General features: G+C 48.3%; 1 protein-coding gene across 4 annotated transcripts in view; it reads right to left on the reverse strand.

The window, feature by feature from the left end:
• The window catches only part of LOC139057572 (protein ELYS-like), a 137897-nt gene extending 120415 nt beyond the window's left edge, over positions 1-17482 (reverse strand). For 2 of the 4 annotated variants that reach the window (XM_070536013.1, XM_070536016.1), the window contains exons 1-6: positions 17325-17482; positions 15932-16056; positions 12921-13168; positions 10561-10801; positions 10367-10411; positions 1737-1845 (exon numbers count right to left, since the gene is read on the reverse strand). In XM_070536013.1, the coding sequence (XP_070392114.1) occupies positions 1737-1845; positions 10367-10411; positions 10561-10801; positions 12921-13168; positions 15932-16052 (764 nt within the window). In that variant the 5' untranslated portion in view covers positions 16053-16056; positions 17325-17482. The other 2 variants (XM_070536015.1, XM_070536014.1) reach the window with 2 other exon arrangements.
• Positions 17483-17728: the final 246 nt, after the last annotated feature.

Below are 17728 nucleotides of genomic sequence, written 5' to 3' on the forward strand. Positions count from 1 at the left end.
ACTGTATCAACTTAAGACTGGTAAAACACCTTCTTACAAACTTGGCAATGGTCACGTTAAACCAAGAGATAACTCGGGATGTGTTGCAATTATAGCCAGCAGTGCAGACAGCCTGCTTTGCTGTGGAGACAGCTTTGAGCCCAAATTATGAAATGCATTTGCAAGATGTCTCCGAGACTTGATGCCACCTCCTGTCGACAAGAAAAAGCTAAGTACAGTAAAACCTCGTTAAACTGTACCCGCTTAAACAGTAGTTTCATTTTAAAAGTAATGAAGTCAAATCCTCGACTCAGCGGCCATCGAGCATAATGTGTTTTGTATCCGGATAAACCGTAGCAGCTCATTGTTGTATGTACCGATTAACACGTAGTGTTTCCATTTTTTGTAATGCAATCATGGCGGTGTGTCATCCTCATCGGGTGGCCCGGCAGAACAACAAGCCTCAGAAATCAGAACAATGGCCTCCAAGCACCCTGTGCGTTTGTGCATGAAGCCACATCAACATCATTTCGGCGCCGTGCCAGAGAGCATAGTGCAAGTTAGGACTTCCGTCATGCCGAAGCTCGGATAAAAAACACCAGGTGCTCAGCATAGAAGAAAAACTGGACATCATTCCTGCTATCGAACATGTCACGAGGAAGTTGGCGAGGGCACGTAACAGGGATCTACCACTGACTATATTGTGTGGCATTTCGAATGCGCAGAAGTTGCTGCTGAGAAGCGCTGCTGTGACTGTGAAGGGATGTCAGCAGGAGGTCCAACTTTTCGCCATCTAAATTATCTGTTGTTATTGGTCATCTGTTGTTGCCGAAGGGTTGCCTAACGACAGCGATGAGGACGACACGGAAAGCGACAGCACGGGCGATTCAGGCCCAACAGTGGCAGAAGATGCACATTACGTCAGCTTCATGAATGCCATTGTTGCGACGAGAACAGCAACCCGCAATGAAAAAGGCACCCTGCGATTTCTGCAGGGCTACCGCGCCCGTGCACGGAGAATTTGCAACGCCAACAAGGAATCTGCCATGCAAGTGTTTGCCGAGAAGAGGGGGCTGGCCGAAAAGCTGGCTCGCAGCTTCAGTAAGTTTGAGGCTGCTGTCGTCACTGCCAGGCCACCGGGGCATCAAACGAAAATAACGCTTTCGTTACGCAAAGTGAATAAACACTGCATGTTTTTGACCTTTCATCACACTCTCTCAGAGTTCCGTTTTTGACAGGTAAGTGGGCGATACAAGAATATATCTGTGCCATGGTTTTTTGCAGTCTTATTCAAAAGTGAACAGTGACAGGTGTTATTGGTGGGTCTTTCACTTTCTCACTGAAGGGAAGTCCAGCTGGGCGAACAATCAGCAATCCTGTATCAATAGGGATATATTTTTTCTTGTTCAATGACCTTGCCAGCTACTGTTAAGGCATTAGCCCCTACCGACTGCCCTGCACACCTTTTAACATGCTGTCAATGAGAATCTGAAGTGGCACACTAACCAGCCACCAATGCAGCTTGCCTAATCTTCGACAAGTTTCCATCTGTGCTTACATGACAGAATGGAAATTGATTTTAAACAGGACATGGACTACCAGTGACATGCAGTCCCATTTAGGGGAGAATGCATCCCATTGCATTCTACTCCGTCAGCAGGCAAAGCACCTCAATAATGTGCATATTAATTGGTGGATCAGTGATGCCACCGAAGTCTAACAGCACTCAGGCAAGACGAAAAAGAAAGCAGACGCACATAGAAGTTGACTTGTGGACGTCCCACAGGTGGACCGTGCCATTGCCCAGACCAATGCCAAGGCAGCGTAGTTGGGGCAGCCACTGCAGGCATGTCACCTCCGTGTCTGCTGTAAGGGCACAATGTGACAAGTCATGATGCTTGCAAGAAATTTAGTATTTAAAAACAAAATCATTTTCCTGGCCTGCCCGAGAATTCGGTCATCTTTTACACCACATCTATGTCCGAAAATGGCAATCGGTGGCTGTATTTACTTTCTGTGCACCAACCAAAGAGCCAAAAAGCTACAATGCACACCGCTGACAAGCGGCTGGAGCAAAAGGCTTCTCTGTCGCCTCGGCAACCCCTGTGTGCACTTGCTTAACAAGCACGCTGCTGCTGCATTTTTTTCTCTCTCTCTCTCCCATTCTATGTTCGCTCGATCAGTGCCATCTCTGCATTGCCCTCGTCGTTTTTCCCTCAGCCAGCGCACCTCATGGAGAAGCATGCTCACTGCCTCACTTGCCTGCAGGATTTTTTGGCAACCGCATTATAACAGGTATTTCATCTCGCACGTCTCCACTATAAGCAGTATACACAGAGTGTATACACCGAGTTCTATGGGAAGGTAAACAGGAGCCAGCAGTGACTGCATTATATAGTCTTGCACTATAAGCAGTAATGCTATAAGTGGTCCAAGCTGTATATCGTTATACAGTATGCCGATTATGGGGGGAAAATACATTGGTTTGTTTCAACATATTGGATAATTAGTAGTAGCCACATACGCTATATAACAAGGTACAATTCTATTGATATTCAACGAAATATTGCATTAAACATGCAACAATTTGCAGTGTATATGCAAGTGTGCAGACTTGTTGCCTTGCTTTGCTGAGAACAACATTTGCCTGAAAATTTATTAAGATAAAACCTAACCAGTAATATAGCCAAGTCACAAGCAAAGAGATTACACAAATCCATGTATTATAGTGCAGTCCACTAATAACGATATCAAGAACAAAAAATCCAATCGTTATAACCGATCGTCACTTTATCTGGACTGCCCCCTCCCCCCTAAAAAATAATAATATATTGAAACGAGCACGTTGACGGCATTCCTCAAGTCTCGAAACGAACTGTTCGGTTGTACTGTCTGAGGTGTTAGTTGGAGCATTGAAGAAAGCGGCGTCGATGGTGAATGTCGGTGAACGGCCGAAAACTAGGTAGAAAGGTGAGTATCCCGTAGTTCGTTGGATAGTGGTGTTGTGAGCAAAAGTCACGAAAGGTAAAAGTTTGTCCCAATTGTCGTGGTTTGGCCCGATATACATCGATATCATATCTATTAGTGTGCGATGAAATCGCTCGGTTAAGCCATTTGTTTGTGGGTGATATGCGGATGTCGTCTTATGAACTGTGCCACAAGCTCCGAGTACTTCTGCGAGCATTGTTGACATGAAAGTCTTGCCGCGGTCGCTTAACAGTACACGAGGGGCACCATGGCGCAGCACAATGGCATCTAGAAAGAAGGTGGCGACGTCGGAGGCTGAACTAGAGCGTAGAGGAGCGGTCTCTGCGTAACGTGTGAGCTGGTCAACAGCTGTCACGACCCATCGATGACCCGCTGGCGTTATGGGCAGAGGGCCGACTAGGTCTATCCCAACGATGGCAAACGGTGTCTCGGGACATGGGATGGGCTGTAAAAGCCCAGCAGGAGGCGAGGTCGGTCGTTTCCGCCGTTGGCACTGAACGCAAGAAGCGACGTACTTGGCCACAAAGGTAGACATGCCTGGCCAAAAGAAACGGCTCCTAACGCGGTGGTATGTTTTGTGGAATCCCAAATGGCCAGCAGATGGGTCGTCGTGCAAGGCTTCAAGGACTTGTGTGCGCATCGAGCGTGGAAGAATAGGTACCCAGCTGTGTCCGTCGGAGTTGTATATGTAGCGGTACAGCACATCGTTGTCAAGCTTAAATAGTCGCAGTTGTCGACGTAATCTGGCATTTGGTGCAGATGTAGTTCCGCACAGGCGTTGGATGATGCTGTCGCAGTAGGGGTCAGAACGTTGACACGAGGCGAGGTGAGTGAGGTGATTGGAAGATACTGTATCAGTAACCGAGAGAGGTAATAACGGTAATAACGGGAGTGACGACTTAGTCTCATCATCAAGTGGCGAGCAATGGAGAGGTGTACTCGAAGCTAATAATGGCAGCGGGCAGCGAGAGAGAGCGTCGGCATCTTGATGCTTTTTCCCAGACTTGTAGACAACGTCAAAGTCGTACTCTTGTAAGCGTACCACCCAGCGACCAAGTCGTCCGGACAAATTTTTGATTGACGACAACCAGCATAAGGCGTGGTGGTCGGTTATGACCGTGAAATGGCGTCCGTAAAGATATGGTCGAAATTTTTGGATCGCCCAAACTACTGCGAGACATTCCTGTTCTGTGATCGAGTAATTCGTTTCGGCAGGTGTTAGTGCGCGACTGGCATAGGCAACAACTCTCTCTCGTGAGGTGGTATCACGCTGTAAAAGTACAGCACCGATCCCATGGCCACTAGCGTCGGTGTGCAAGCAAGTTGGTGCGTTTTCATCGAAGTGGCAGAGGACAGGGTCGCTGGTTAATGCCTGCTTGAGGGCTTGGAAAGAAAGTTCGCATTCATCTGTCCAAGAGAAAGCAGTGCCCGACGTGAGCAACTTGTGTAGCGGCGACGCCATGGCTGCAAAATGACTGATGAAGCGGCGGAAGTAGGATGCCAGGCCTAAGAAACTTCTTAATTGCTTTTGATTTTCAGGGCGAGGGAAGCGATGCACGGCAGCAACCTTTTCGGGATCTGGTTGAATGCCATCTTTGCTGATAAGATGGCCCAATACTTTGATGTTCTTTCTGGCAAAATGGCATTTCTTTGTGTTGAGTTGGAGTCCAGCGTTGGAAATGCAAGTGAAAACTTCGTCCAAGCGCTCAACGTGCTGACTAAAAGTTGTAGAAAAAATAACGATGTCATCTAAATAGCACAGACAGGTCTTCCACTTAAGGCCACGTAAAACTGTGTCGATCATGCGTTCAAATGTTGCAGGGGCATTACATAAACCGAATGGCATGACGTTGAACTCGTAAAGTCCGTCTGGCGTTGCAAAGGCTGTCTTGTCCTTGTCCGCTTCGTGCATGGGGATTTGCCAGTATCCTGATCGGAGGTCTAGACTAGAGAAATATTCTGCACCCTGGAGGGAGTCAATGGCATCGTCAATTCTTGGCATCGGATATACGTCTTTGCGCGTGATCTTATTAAGGGCTCGATAATCGACGCAGAATCGCACGGAGCCGTCTTTCTTGCGAACCAGCACGACAGGAGACGACCAAGAACTGGAGGATGGCCGAATGATGTCTCTTTTGAGCATGTCATCAACGTTATCCGCAATGATTTTCCGTTCCGCGGAAGACACGCGATACGGGCGGCGGCGTACAACCGAACTGCCTTCGGTTTCGATGCGATGTACTGCGACGGAAGTGCGCCCCAGAAGCTTGGAGTGGACGTCAAATAAGGCTCTGTGTTTGTGCAGGAGTGCCAGAAGGTCTTCTTTCTGCGCAGTGGTCAAATCGGGATTTATCGCGGCCGTTAAAGCAGCGGCAGCAGTGTGATAATCAGTTGTGGTAGACAAAGGTGGTGATTCGGTGTGAAGCGGTACCAGCGAAAGAGGTTCGGTGTCAGTAAAGCATGTCACAGTAGAGCCCTGGGAGAGCACAACTGGCGAAGAAGTTGGGTTATGAACAGCGACTGAGGCTCTACCGTCCTGAAACCGTACTAGGCTAGGAGTAAGGCTAAGCCCACCAGAAATGCAGTAACCACTCGGTGCAAGGAACACATCACCATTAATAATAGTGTCGGAAGTCAGCGTCAGAATATGCTCATTGCCCGCGGGAATGAAACAGTCGGTAGACGTGACAAAACGCAGGCTGTGATCATTGACAGAGGCCGAAGATTCAGTGTCTGTCATATGAAGAGTTCGCTGACGGCAAGATATTAAAGCTGAGGCGGAGGACAGGAAGTCCCATCCCAAAATCATCGCGTAAGTGCACGAAGACAGCACGACGAACTGAATGTGGTGGAGGATGCCATCAATGAAAACGCGCGCAGTGCAAACACTGGAGGGCTGAACAAGAACTGCATTAGCACAACGAAGGGGAGGGCCATTATACGGTGTCTTCACTTTTCGCAATCGAGAACACAAGTCAGCACTAATAACGGAAAGCGATGCACCTGTGTCAACCAAGGCTTCGATTCGGACACCTTCAACAAACACCAAAAGTACATTTGACGGGCGCTCCGGAGGCGTTTCACATTGTCCAAAAGATGCAGCTTTCCCTCCTGAAGCTGCACCATTTAGTTTTCCGGGCGGTGATCGGAGGATGAAGTAGCCGGTCGTAGAGGGGAAGAAGAGCGCCGCATCGGTGATGGAGAGCGACGACGCGGGAAACGCGATGAACTGGCAGTGTTGAAGTCCTGTGGAGATGGGGAACGTGGTGGATAATAAACGTAGTCAGAACGTCGACCTCGTGGTACAGGGCCAGAAAACTGATCCCTTTCAAAGCCGTCATAGCCACGTCTTTCATCTTGCTGACGGCGTCGGCAAAACCTGGAAATGTGGCCACGGATGCCGCAGTAGTAACAAACCGGTCGAGGTGGGCTCCATGCGTTATAAGACGGAACAGGCGATGGTCTTGCAGTGATAGGATTCAGGGACATGTGCGGTGCAGGTGCCTGTTGTGGTGGCTGCTGGGGGGGTGGCGCTATAGAGGCAACCTGAGCGTACGTTGGCGTATGGATAGGGTGCGGGCTCGTGATTTGCGGACAGGTCACGGCAGCTAGCTCTTCCCTCACGATATGGCGTAGGCCGCCACCAGGAGGCGTCAGATGGACCGCAGGAGGGTTTGATGAAGCTTGGGCGTGCAGTTCCTCACGGATGATGGAGCGAATCAAAGCACGTAGCTCGCTGTCGTTGGACGCCTTGAAATCAGATGTGTCAGGGTGTAAGCGGAGCATATGAAGGTCATCGAGACGCTGACACGTACTGATGATGTCGGCGACGGTAGTGGGATTCAGCACTACAAGAGCATTGAATGCCGCAGTCCCAATACCCTTGAGCAGGTGGCGTACACGGTCACTCTCTGCCATCGAGGTGTTCACGCGGCGGCAGAGGGCGAGGACGTCCTCTATGTACGAAGTGTAGGACTCGCCTGAGTGCTGTACACGCTCAGCAAGCTTCTTCTTAGCGATATCGGAGCGTACAGAAGAGTTCGCGAAAATCTGGCGTAGCTGGTGTTTAAAGATGCTCCAGTTGACCAAATCGAGCTCATGATTGTAAAACCATGTTTTCGCAACTCCGGTTAGGTAGAAGGCGACGTGAGCAAGTTTTGCTGATTCGTTCCAGTGGTTAAAGTCACTCACGCGCTCGTATAGCTCCAACCAGTCTTCAACGTCGTCACCTGGAAGCCCAGCAAATACCGGTGGATCCTTCTGAGGGGTGGTGACTGTCCAAGAAGGGGTTCCCGCAGGAGTCGGCAAGGTGGATGTCGTGGTACTGGTCTGCTGGTCTTGCGACATGGTCGAGTGCAGTTGGTAGAGCCGGCGACCCGAGCGGAGCTCCAGGGATGTAGCGTAGGGGAAGCTGGAGAGAGACCAGGAGCGAGAGGGCGAAGGGACCGGACAGCACACTCCACCACTTGTGAGACGAGGTTTAGGCAGCCAGTCTCTTCTTTATTCCCCCGAGACAGAGCCCCACCACCAGGCCCCAAAACGGTGATGATGAGTATGTACAGGTGAGAATATGAAGCGTATGAATAATGCTCACAATATATATATAAAAAAACTACCGAACATACCTTCGAAACTGTGAAACCAAATTTGCTACTTACGCTAAAAATAGATGTACAAAGCAGGGAACAAAAAATAATGTTTATTTGTACCTCTAAACAATGTGTCAGGCGTTCGGCGCACTGAAATAATCTGAAATCTGCACTTGCTTTCACGGGAGTTTCAGGTTCACAGCAGCGGTGTGCAGTGCACCCAGCTGATGGGCGAGCACTGGCGGCAATGTAATTTAGCTTGCATGGTATCAATGAGTAACTCGATTGTGGTCGGTGTCAAAAACTGGCCACTGTCATTCTCATCACCACTGCCACTACAGTCGTTGCCTCCGTCACACAACGCTGCCATCTGTCGCGACAGCAATCGGCCCGTCGGATATCTCTTCACAGAACGAGGCAGCACTATCTGCACTCAGAAACTCCTCCATCTAAGAACCACCTGTTTCACTGTCAGTAGCGAGGTGCTCTAGGAGCTTGGTAATGTCAGCGGCTTTCACCGTTGGTTTCACTTTCATGGGGGTTTTGCCCTAGTGCACAAAGCACGCCTTTTCCATTGATAGGCATGGTCCCTGCTTGCAGCCGTCATAATCACAGAGCTCCTACGCAGGCTCATATGTACTTCTTTGAGTCTTGCAAAATTTGCAGCTTCATCTCAAGCGACACAGCTTTGCGCTTTGTCTGCACCATCTTCTTTTCTATTGACTGGACAGTCCAGTGCTTCTGGGATGCTTCCGTGGCGCATTTCCGCGCTTGCTGAGAATCTTGATTCTGCTGAGAATGCTGAGTGTTGGTTCATTTTCTGCCTTCATTACGTCTCTCTCTTCATGCATGGAGTATAGTTCCATAGTGCAGTGGAACACGTTCACAGTTGACGCAGACGCAAAGCAGCTGGCGCAATGTTGTGGTGCGCTGTCCCAACATGCGATGCTCTCCATGGCTTTCGCTATTGGCACGCAGGCAAGACACGCTGCATGGTAATGATGGCAGATACTAACTGGCATAGGCAAACTTTTTGCCCAGTCTCAGCATCATTCGTTTAAAGGGAACTTAGCAATGCAGGAGGAGGAAATAACTTTATTGAGCCCTGAGGGACCCCTCCCAACCTACTCTTGGTTTAGTAGTTAGCAGGGGTCGCGGGCCGCACCCATGTTGGGATGGGAAGCCTGTGAGCCTCCGCCCTTCCGTGAGCCCTCTGGACTGCCCCGAGCTGCGTTTGGTGGCCGTCGCATCGCAGGGCGTCCACCCAGTCTTCTTTACTGAACACGGATCCGCTTAACGCGGAGCATTGCCAGAGCATGTGCGCTAGCGAGCAGTACAATTAACCACAATCCGGACGTTGCGGCTCTACTTCTGGTGAATAAAGGCTCAGTCTGCCTCTCGGGGGGAATGACCCTGTCTGAAGCATTCTGAATATCGATGACTGATCTAGTGAGCTTAGCGTGGGGGAGCAGGAAGGTTCCCCTTGACAGCTGATAGTGCGTCATTATTTCGTTGAAGGTGAGCAGCGGGTCTCGGTCTCCCCGCCGCTTCGCTCGCCACGATCGCTGTGGTGTGCGAGTCCTCGCACACGGCCGTGCGCCAGCTCGGTGTTGGGAAAGTCAGGGTACACGTTGGCTCCCATGTGGGCTGGAAACCATTTGACGATGTGATGACCCCCGGCTCCCTCGTTGCCGAGGATGGCCGCTGCTTCCCACGATATCGAGCCCGAGGCAAATGCTCTGGCCGCGGATCGCGAATCTGTGTACACGTAAGGACGTTCGGGGTCCTTCATTGCCATGGCTATTGCCACCTGTTCGGCCACCTTGGACGTTACCCCCTTGACCGATGCCGCGTTAATAATCGTACCATCCTAGCGTATCGAGACAGCCGCATACCGGTCACTGCGCCCATACTGGGCCGCGTGTACAAATGCCGCCAGTCCTGGGCAGTTGGCGGTCGATTTCAGCAGTGCTCGGGCCTTCTTCTTTCGGCGCGCGTTGTTGAATTGCGGGTGGACGTTTCTCGGAAGCAGTTCTACCTTGAAAGTGCCCCTGACGGCCGCGCTGAGCGCGACCTTCTGTGCGTTGCACTCTGTCTCTGCATTTATGCCTGCTTCTTCTAGGATGCGTCTGCCCACCCTGGTGGTCAACTACCGCACGACCTGTGCCTCGGTCTGTGCTTCGATGATTTCCGCTAGTGAATTGTGGACCCCTAACCAATCGAGCCGCTCCGTGCTTGTAGTGATCGGAAGACCTAGCACCCTCTGGATGCTCTTGCGCATCGGTGTTTCTATCTTGGCCGTGTCTCTCTTGGTCCATTTTAGCGCAGAGTCTACGTAATTTCTGTGACTCATGAGGAAGGCGTGGTAAAGTCTGATGAGATTGCTCTCGCTGAACCCTCCCCTGCGGTTGGTCACCCCGAGGATCAGCCGAAGCATGTTCTCCGTTTTGGATGTGAGCCGCTGAGAAGGTGAAATTTTCATCATTATATATGATTTGCAGTGAATAAAATAACGACATGTAAGTTTCTTTTTTTTTCTCATAGCCCCAATGCAAAAATTGATGCTCCTAAGTTAACTGGTCGTTATAACCAATATATCGCTAATATGTGGTATCATAAGTGGACTGCACTGTATACTACTTATCAGCCCTAGGGTAGCTATAAGATCGAGTCCCTCTACAATGTATAATTAATGTTAAGAAAGATTAAGAAATCAAAAGATTGCCCATTGGTAGAATATTTAGCCGGGAAAGCAATTTGCACTTCCCAGAAAAGGAAACGCGCAGCAAAGAAACGCAGCAGCCGCTCACCATCTACAACTGCCATTTCATCCAAGGCTGCAAGGTCATCCAGATCTGCAAGAAGAATGTGTCACATGTGGTAAGAAAGCAACAATAAAAATTCGAAAGAAAAAAAAAAAGTGCGTTAGAGATAGATACAATGTACATTGCAGCGTTTGGGCAAAAAAACTAAGAGGGTTTTCAAATACAGGCCATGTACGCACTGCAGAGGTGCACAATGCCGTGCACAGGAGCCGCATGGACTGGATGGAGGGGCGGCAGCTCGTCAGTGAAGACTCCATCCATGGCCACCAAAGTGGCGGGCCTCGATTCGTCTGAGTAGTGGCGTGCACTGTCCAAGCACAGGTCCAGCATCAGTAACTGGTTATCTTCACTAGCCAGGGCCATGCAGCCACCAGCCAGGCTGCCTAGTCCCTCTGCGCTAACCAGGGACAGGTGGGTGATCTGCAGAGTGGGACAAGAGAACGATTTTACTACAAGTTTCACTACATCATGACTTCTGCAAAGCATGTTGGTGGTAGTCTGTAGTGGGCTGAAGTGAAACTTCACTAAAGAAAAGTTTAGGCCCTCAGGTTTGTTCATGTCGTCAATCAATGATCATCATGACTTGCATTTCCTTTAAAGGGGCTCTCAAACACTTCTCAAGCCACGATTTCCAGTCATGGATTGTGTAGCTCAACGGTTCAAGAGATGAATGCAACAAGAAAGGTAGCGATAGGAGTACGCAGACCCAAGTTATACAGCCGGTAAATGTAAAAATACAAGGAAGAAAGAAAAGATGCCCTTTAATCATATTTAGTGCAGCCTCCCGTCCCCATTCTTCTCTCATCCCCTCGCTGCCACTGGTAAGAGCTTGAGACACCTATGTAGCAGAAGCTTGCATTCCATACTTGCCTGCTCTATGTTCACTAACTCTGATGTGCTGATGACACCTTTACTGTGGTAAAGAACCATGTGGAGCTTCATCACGCCATCTTGTTTAAACAGTTGAACTACTCTCAGTAATACTGTAAGTATCGAGCTCCCCTGACTCGTCTGAATTAGAGCGGGCGCTCCTGCATTGTTCCTTACAACAAGGCAGCAATCCCAACTCCTCGAGCTTGGGGTTGAGCTCATCGAGCGAAGGTGACAACTTTTTCCAAACACACAGCCTTACTGCTTCTTCTAGTTTTCCCAGCACGCTACACACATTCCAGTAATGTGTTGTGGGATGCAATAACGGTGTTATTTCTGCCTGGCTACCTATGCGACTTCATGTGACGTCTAGAGTGGCAAGAGCCTCCAACTCGTGACAGGCTAGAGCGGTGGGGCGTTACAACATCACTGCCACCACTCGGGAGCCTTCCTTTATAACCTGACCAGGCAGTTCAGCACAGGAACACAAACAATGAAGAGGGGGTGGAAATTTGCACCACTTAACAACACTCACCAGTGTACTGCATGCGTGAAACAAGGCTGCTCATAAGCTTACACAAGCGAGCAGAAATGCTTTCACATAGACACACTACTTGTGTGTGTACTTTGCAATAGAGCAATGCTCAGAGGCCAGAGGTAATAGAGCAGCCAGCGCCCCTAGCCTGTATTGTAGTTTCTTTATTTCTTTTGTTTATTTTACGGCCGTGTATTTGGATAATAAATAATATGATAATAATACGATATAATGCGAGTAATATGGTGGTATTTTACCCAATTTTAGTGCAAAGCAATTGCATTTGAGCACGTTTTGGAGCCTGCTAGCCTTTTGCGAATAGGTAATATTCAAGGTTATGTTCTGGCAAATATCAGTGATGCGGGATTGTAGTACAGCGACATTTTGTTGCCAAAAGGTACGAAATGCACTGAATCCTATGGGCGTTCCCCGGGGATACGAAAATATTTCGTTGTCGTGGGATTTCGTTATCACAGGTTTCAACTGTGTTTCGCACCATAATGAAGTATCCCTAGGAAGTTTCGCTCTATGTTCAATCTTTACCAACAAAAATAAGAAGATCTTACGAACACTTGCAAATAAAACCTTACTTGACAGGCTTAAATAATTTGCCTGTGCACTCGGAAGCCACTTATGATGACAAACAAAAAAAAAATTATCCCCATTGTCTCCATGTCACTGCGCTGTCGATGACACACAGACTACAGAGACTGCATGCTGCTGGAGGTCTGAGGAACCAGTGTAGCTGTTTCAGCATGACACTAAAGAATGCCAGCACTATGTGGAAAGTATAAGGCACTATGTGGAAAGTATAAGAGACTTTGATAAGGGACACACGCTTGTATCAACGCTTACTTTAACCCTGTGCCTCCGGCCATCCACGGTGGATGCCCTGCCACCCTCTAGCACATCTGTTCCCGGTCGGGCCGTAAGCGGGGCACCTCTACCGCCTCATGATGAATGGTAAACCTGGAGGTGCAACACTGCAGCACATGATACACAAAACTGCTTCCTGCGCCCACTAGGCCATGCATTACAGGTGCAGTTGTTGGCAGGCCCAAACTTCCAGTGCTGGCTGCCCATGGCAAATCTTTGTGCAGACATAGCACGGCCGAATGTTAAGCATCAACCCACCGGTGCGACGAGATGGATGGCGCGTATCACGCGCCCGCTGACTGGATGGCACACGCAGAGCAAGGGTCCTCCCGAACCCCCGCGCACGGCCACCACCAGGTAAATGAACTCGCCCTTCGTCATCTCCAAAAACGGCCCCACGAGCGGCCGCTCCTGCCGCCCAACGTGGATTTCGGAGTACAGCACGCCCGTTTGTGCATCGTAGCCCCGCAGCAGCGAACCGCAACTCAGTGCTGCCCTCGAACCACCTGCAGTAGCACACAAAAATAAGCACCACCACAATGGAATAAATTGCATACACTGTGCCCGCACACACTGAAAGTGGAACTGCAAGTTAAGCTAGAATGCACAGATTTGTCGGCAGTCTGGGCACAGAAATGTGCACATAGGAAAAAGAGATGTGTTGCAGCAACCTCTCAACGCCCCTGCCTCTCCGAATGTTAGAGAAATTACCATGAAGATGCGTGCACTATACAAGGTCCTTTCTGTATAGGCAGTGTCTAAAACATGGTGACCATTAGTCTTTCAGGTGCCTACAGAATACAAAAGAATGCTAGCATGCTATTAGCATTAACACAAGAGCCTTGCCAATATGCTCCTCATTCACACAATTTCTAAACTTGTGCACTTGCAGTGCAAAACATCAAAGAAATTCATTTATACCATGTGTTTCTAACAATAACACCATTTTTTGAACTGTCAGGGAAGTACTACTGTGTTCCCTTCCTGACCACTCTGGCTGCTAAGGGCAACAGTCGTAACAATGATCGTGACAAATGAAAAACAGCACGACAAGCTACAATAGGACGGCAAGCCCTCCATCTAATTTTTATTGTGACCACAATTACACAAGCAACCTGCAGGTCGAGGTTTGGAGGCCACGCGATCTGCTGCAGAGGGCAGGGCAGATGTGTTTAATAGATGTGTCAGGTCTCCAGAGGCGCAGGTGGTACGCAGGCTTAAGAAGACTATGAAGCCAATTGTGCTTCGCATCTCGCTTAGATTTCAAGAAAAGCTTTCAAATTTTGGAGACTTGCCTCGTTCCCAAACAATAACTCGTCTATCGAGACTTTAAAGGGCCTCTCACCAGGCGCCTGAGCAAATTTTGGTTATACACTGGAAGTTGTTACGTGTCCTTTAGGGAGTGCTCTGCCGAAAAAAAAATTTCAAGTTGGCTCATTAACAGCCGAGATAGAAATATTTCAGCGCCGCGAACCCGTGATTTCAGCAGGTGGGCTCCAATGCCAAGCAAACACTCTCTCCACTCGCCCCATCTAGCTTCCGCAAGCGAAATTCCTTCCCTGCGTTCTCCCATACCAGACCTCGAGGATCGCTTTAAGCATACGTCACTCCATTTTTTTTCTCTCCTCGTATTCTTTTTCTCTTTTTTTTCCACTACGCATTTCCGCTGATGGCGTTGTGCGCCAGCTGTGTCGTTTTTGCGCACTGTGCACAAGAAAACATGATCAGCGTTATAGTTCAGTACTACACGAATACTGAGGCAGAACAAGCTGATCGCAGAGCATGATCATGCGCTCGAACACGGTAGAAAATGGCATAGTTTCGGTACTTGCGCACGTGACCGCACGACCATGGGAACAAGCAGACGAAGCGGAAGTACATCTCTCTTGCTTCAATGCGAAGTAAAACAAAAAACATGCAGACATTCCGTTTGTGTGTTTTATTATTTCTCTAAACTGCAATTCGTCAATTCAAGCAACAGATCGCACAGGCAACAGATGCTGCCTTGAATAATTCTCGAAGTCATGTGTCACCACGGGCGACGTCACACTGTGGACATGGCTATGTAGGCGCAGGGATGCGAGTACATCACTGTCTGGTTTGAAATTTTCACATCTTACTGCGGCACGTAGCGATGTAGCTCAATGTATGCTCTGTGCTTGTCAGCTCAAAATGGCCAGACCTGGTGAGGGGCCCTTTAACCTATTCAACAGTTTTGCTGAATATTGTTGCTATATCACAAATGAGTATTTTTGCAATTTGCCTCAAATGTGAAGCTTTGACGAAAATGAACACTATTTAAAACTGAAAATGAAAGAAACCATTTTACCCCAATGTCCCTTTTTCATAGGACCTTGCTGCATCCTGAAGAAGCTCTCATTTCTACCACCTATATTGTAATTACAAACAAAATAATGCAACATGTCTTTTAATGTATTTTTCCAATGTCTGAACAACTATTAAATAGATGCTCAGAGGCCCCTTAAAAATAATATGCAAGCAGTACAATGTACTTTGCAGAAGGTTAAATAATGTGCAGTACAAATCCGAATTTTGTGAATGAGCTTTATTTTTACCAACATCAACGCCATCACAAAAGCTTGCTGCGTGACAGTGTGAACAAACTACACAAAATCAATGAGAAAGTTGGCAAAAATAAAAAATTTCATACACTCTTCAAGGGAAAAGAACCGTTTAAAAGGGGGGAAAATGGTTAAAGATTAGCAGCAGCTGTAATCTGTGACATCACAATCACAGTCTCTTAACGTGGGATGTCCACTTATGTTTAACATTTACTACGCATTTTTGGCATATAGGAGAGCTGCCCACTGTGATGAAAAACTAAATATTAGGCTGGCTTGGGTGAATAAAAGGTCTATTTGATTCAGCCAAGTTTATCTGCACGTTCTGCACTTACTCACGGTGCCCTGCACCTAGGCCTTCGATTTCCCCGAGGTGTAAGGGTGCACCATGCACCCCAGTCCTCGATTGAACGGGGTGCAGGGCAAGGTGCCGCCACGGTGCAGCCCGGCACACCATAACTGGCACCCCCTGCACCTTTTCGTTTGTAGTGCCGTGCACCTTTTTCTAAATCGAACAAACCTAAAATGAGATGAACACGAACATGCAAACACACAACCACATAATACAGCCCTCATATGTGCACACACATGCACGGTGAAGCCTTCAGCAGATCCTTGTTACTATTTTCGTTTCACTTGTGCTGAGATACACAGCAAAAAAGCAGAAGGAGATGAGGCACTTCTTACATTGATTGATGTGTGCTATGACAGTGCTCTCCAGATGACTCTGTGCAGCACTGTCTATGAGTGCCGGCTGGAACTGCGATAGCTCGGCCACACTTTCAGGGGGCACCAAGGACAGCGGCATGTTGCTGCGAACACGTGAACAGTCACAGCATGTTACACATTCAGTAACACACCAGACACACATCAAACACAGGCACACCTAAGTCCGCTCTGCAACTAGCAAGCGAAGTATTGGTGCAGTGCATGAAAAACTTGTCCCATTGAATTTTTTTCTTTTGCTCGTTTCTCAGAGGAACGTGGATGAACCCCGCAAATGTAAGCATACCACACCTCTAAATGGGTCGTAAATGAGGGTCTAGCAATTTTCATTTAACCCTTAATTAAGACGCACAAACCTTAAAAATTTGCCTGCATGTCACTCACCCCTAACATTTTCCACATTTCTCAAAATATGAACTTCGTAAATGGCCTAATTTTTCCAGAGAACCGCGAAAACATTGATATGTTTTTGAGAGCTTATGAGCACATTAACGGGCAAAATGCGAAAACGCCTGTGTACCATAACAGGGTACACAGCCTAAACCTAACCAAGTGGTTAGCAGACGAAGCTAACCATGTGACAGTTACATCCGCACTAGCACAGGCAAATGCTTCAAATGTGTAACAGCCTTGCATTTCTGAAGCACAAGCAGAAGCTCGGCTCGATCACGCACTCAGTTTCGGTCCGACTTTGGTCGCCGTTAGGCCCCTAATGCTTGGCAAAGAGCCAAGCATCGCCTGCAGTAAATATGGTTTACTGATTTTGCATCTCACACTCCAGCCTGACAGCTACATTTCGCTGATAATCGCAGTAAATGTAACTCCAGTCGAATGCGGAAAGCATCCGAGACGCTATAACAAGGCGACTGCGCAACATTGTGTAGGCGCGCCAGAATTTAAAACTCGCGCCCAAGGCTGGTGCTGAAAGTTCAACGTTCGTTCAGAGCTGCTGGTTTATGCACGTACCAGCAAAACCAACTCCGGAGGACCCTGACATGGGCACAAATTTTCCTACAGCACGTAAAAGCGCTCCGTATGACGGCCCCAAAATGCGACAGCTACGAACGCCGGCATGACCGGGTCGGCCACCGGGATATTTGCTCGCGAAGGGTGCAAAAGCTCGAAAACGTAAGCAACTGGATACATAAATCATGAAGGACGCTGCGATTTGACAAAATTACTGCAAAGGATATCACGCACCGCTCGCTACATTCAGGGAGACGCTACGGAACGCTTCGCTATGTAGCGGCAAGCGCGCATTCGACGACCTCGTGCGCAGCGCCGGCGAAATTCAGCGCGCCTCACGGACCTCCTCGTGATCTTATTGACGTGACATCGCAAGTGCGCCCCTTACCTTTAGTCGATTTAGTTGCACAGTCTATCCAGCCGCAGTCAGATACATTTGCATTACTTCACGCACCACTATCCCGACGAAATCACACTTCGCGACTAGAACGCCGCCATTTCGAGAAATAAAAAAAAAAAGAGCGTTGTCACGTGTTCCCAAATGCCGATGATGATGCTTTGGCACATTCTGAAGCATTTCGAACTTGTAAGTTCCCGATCGTTACTTTTTTATGCAATGCTTTGTTATGATTACTACTACAGCTGAATGTGTAATTGTTAGTGTGTAATATTCTGGAAAGAACTTTGCCTGTGAACGCACCCTTAAGTTTAAACAGAATAACTTTAATAACGCTTTGTACTTCATAAAAAACGACAAATACGCATTTACTGCATAATGCAAAACATTATTTT

This window comes from Dermacentor albipictus, chromosome 3 (assembly GCF_038994185.2).
Source record: "Dermacentor albipictus isolate Rhodes 1998 colony chromosome 3, USDA_Dalb.pri_finalv2, whole genome shotgun sequence".
NCBI lineage: Eukaryota > Metazoa > Arthropoda > Arachnida > Ixodida > Ixodidae > Dermacentor > Dermacentor albipictus.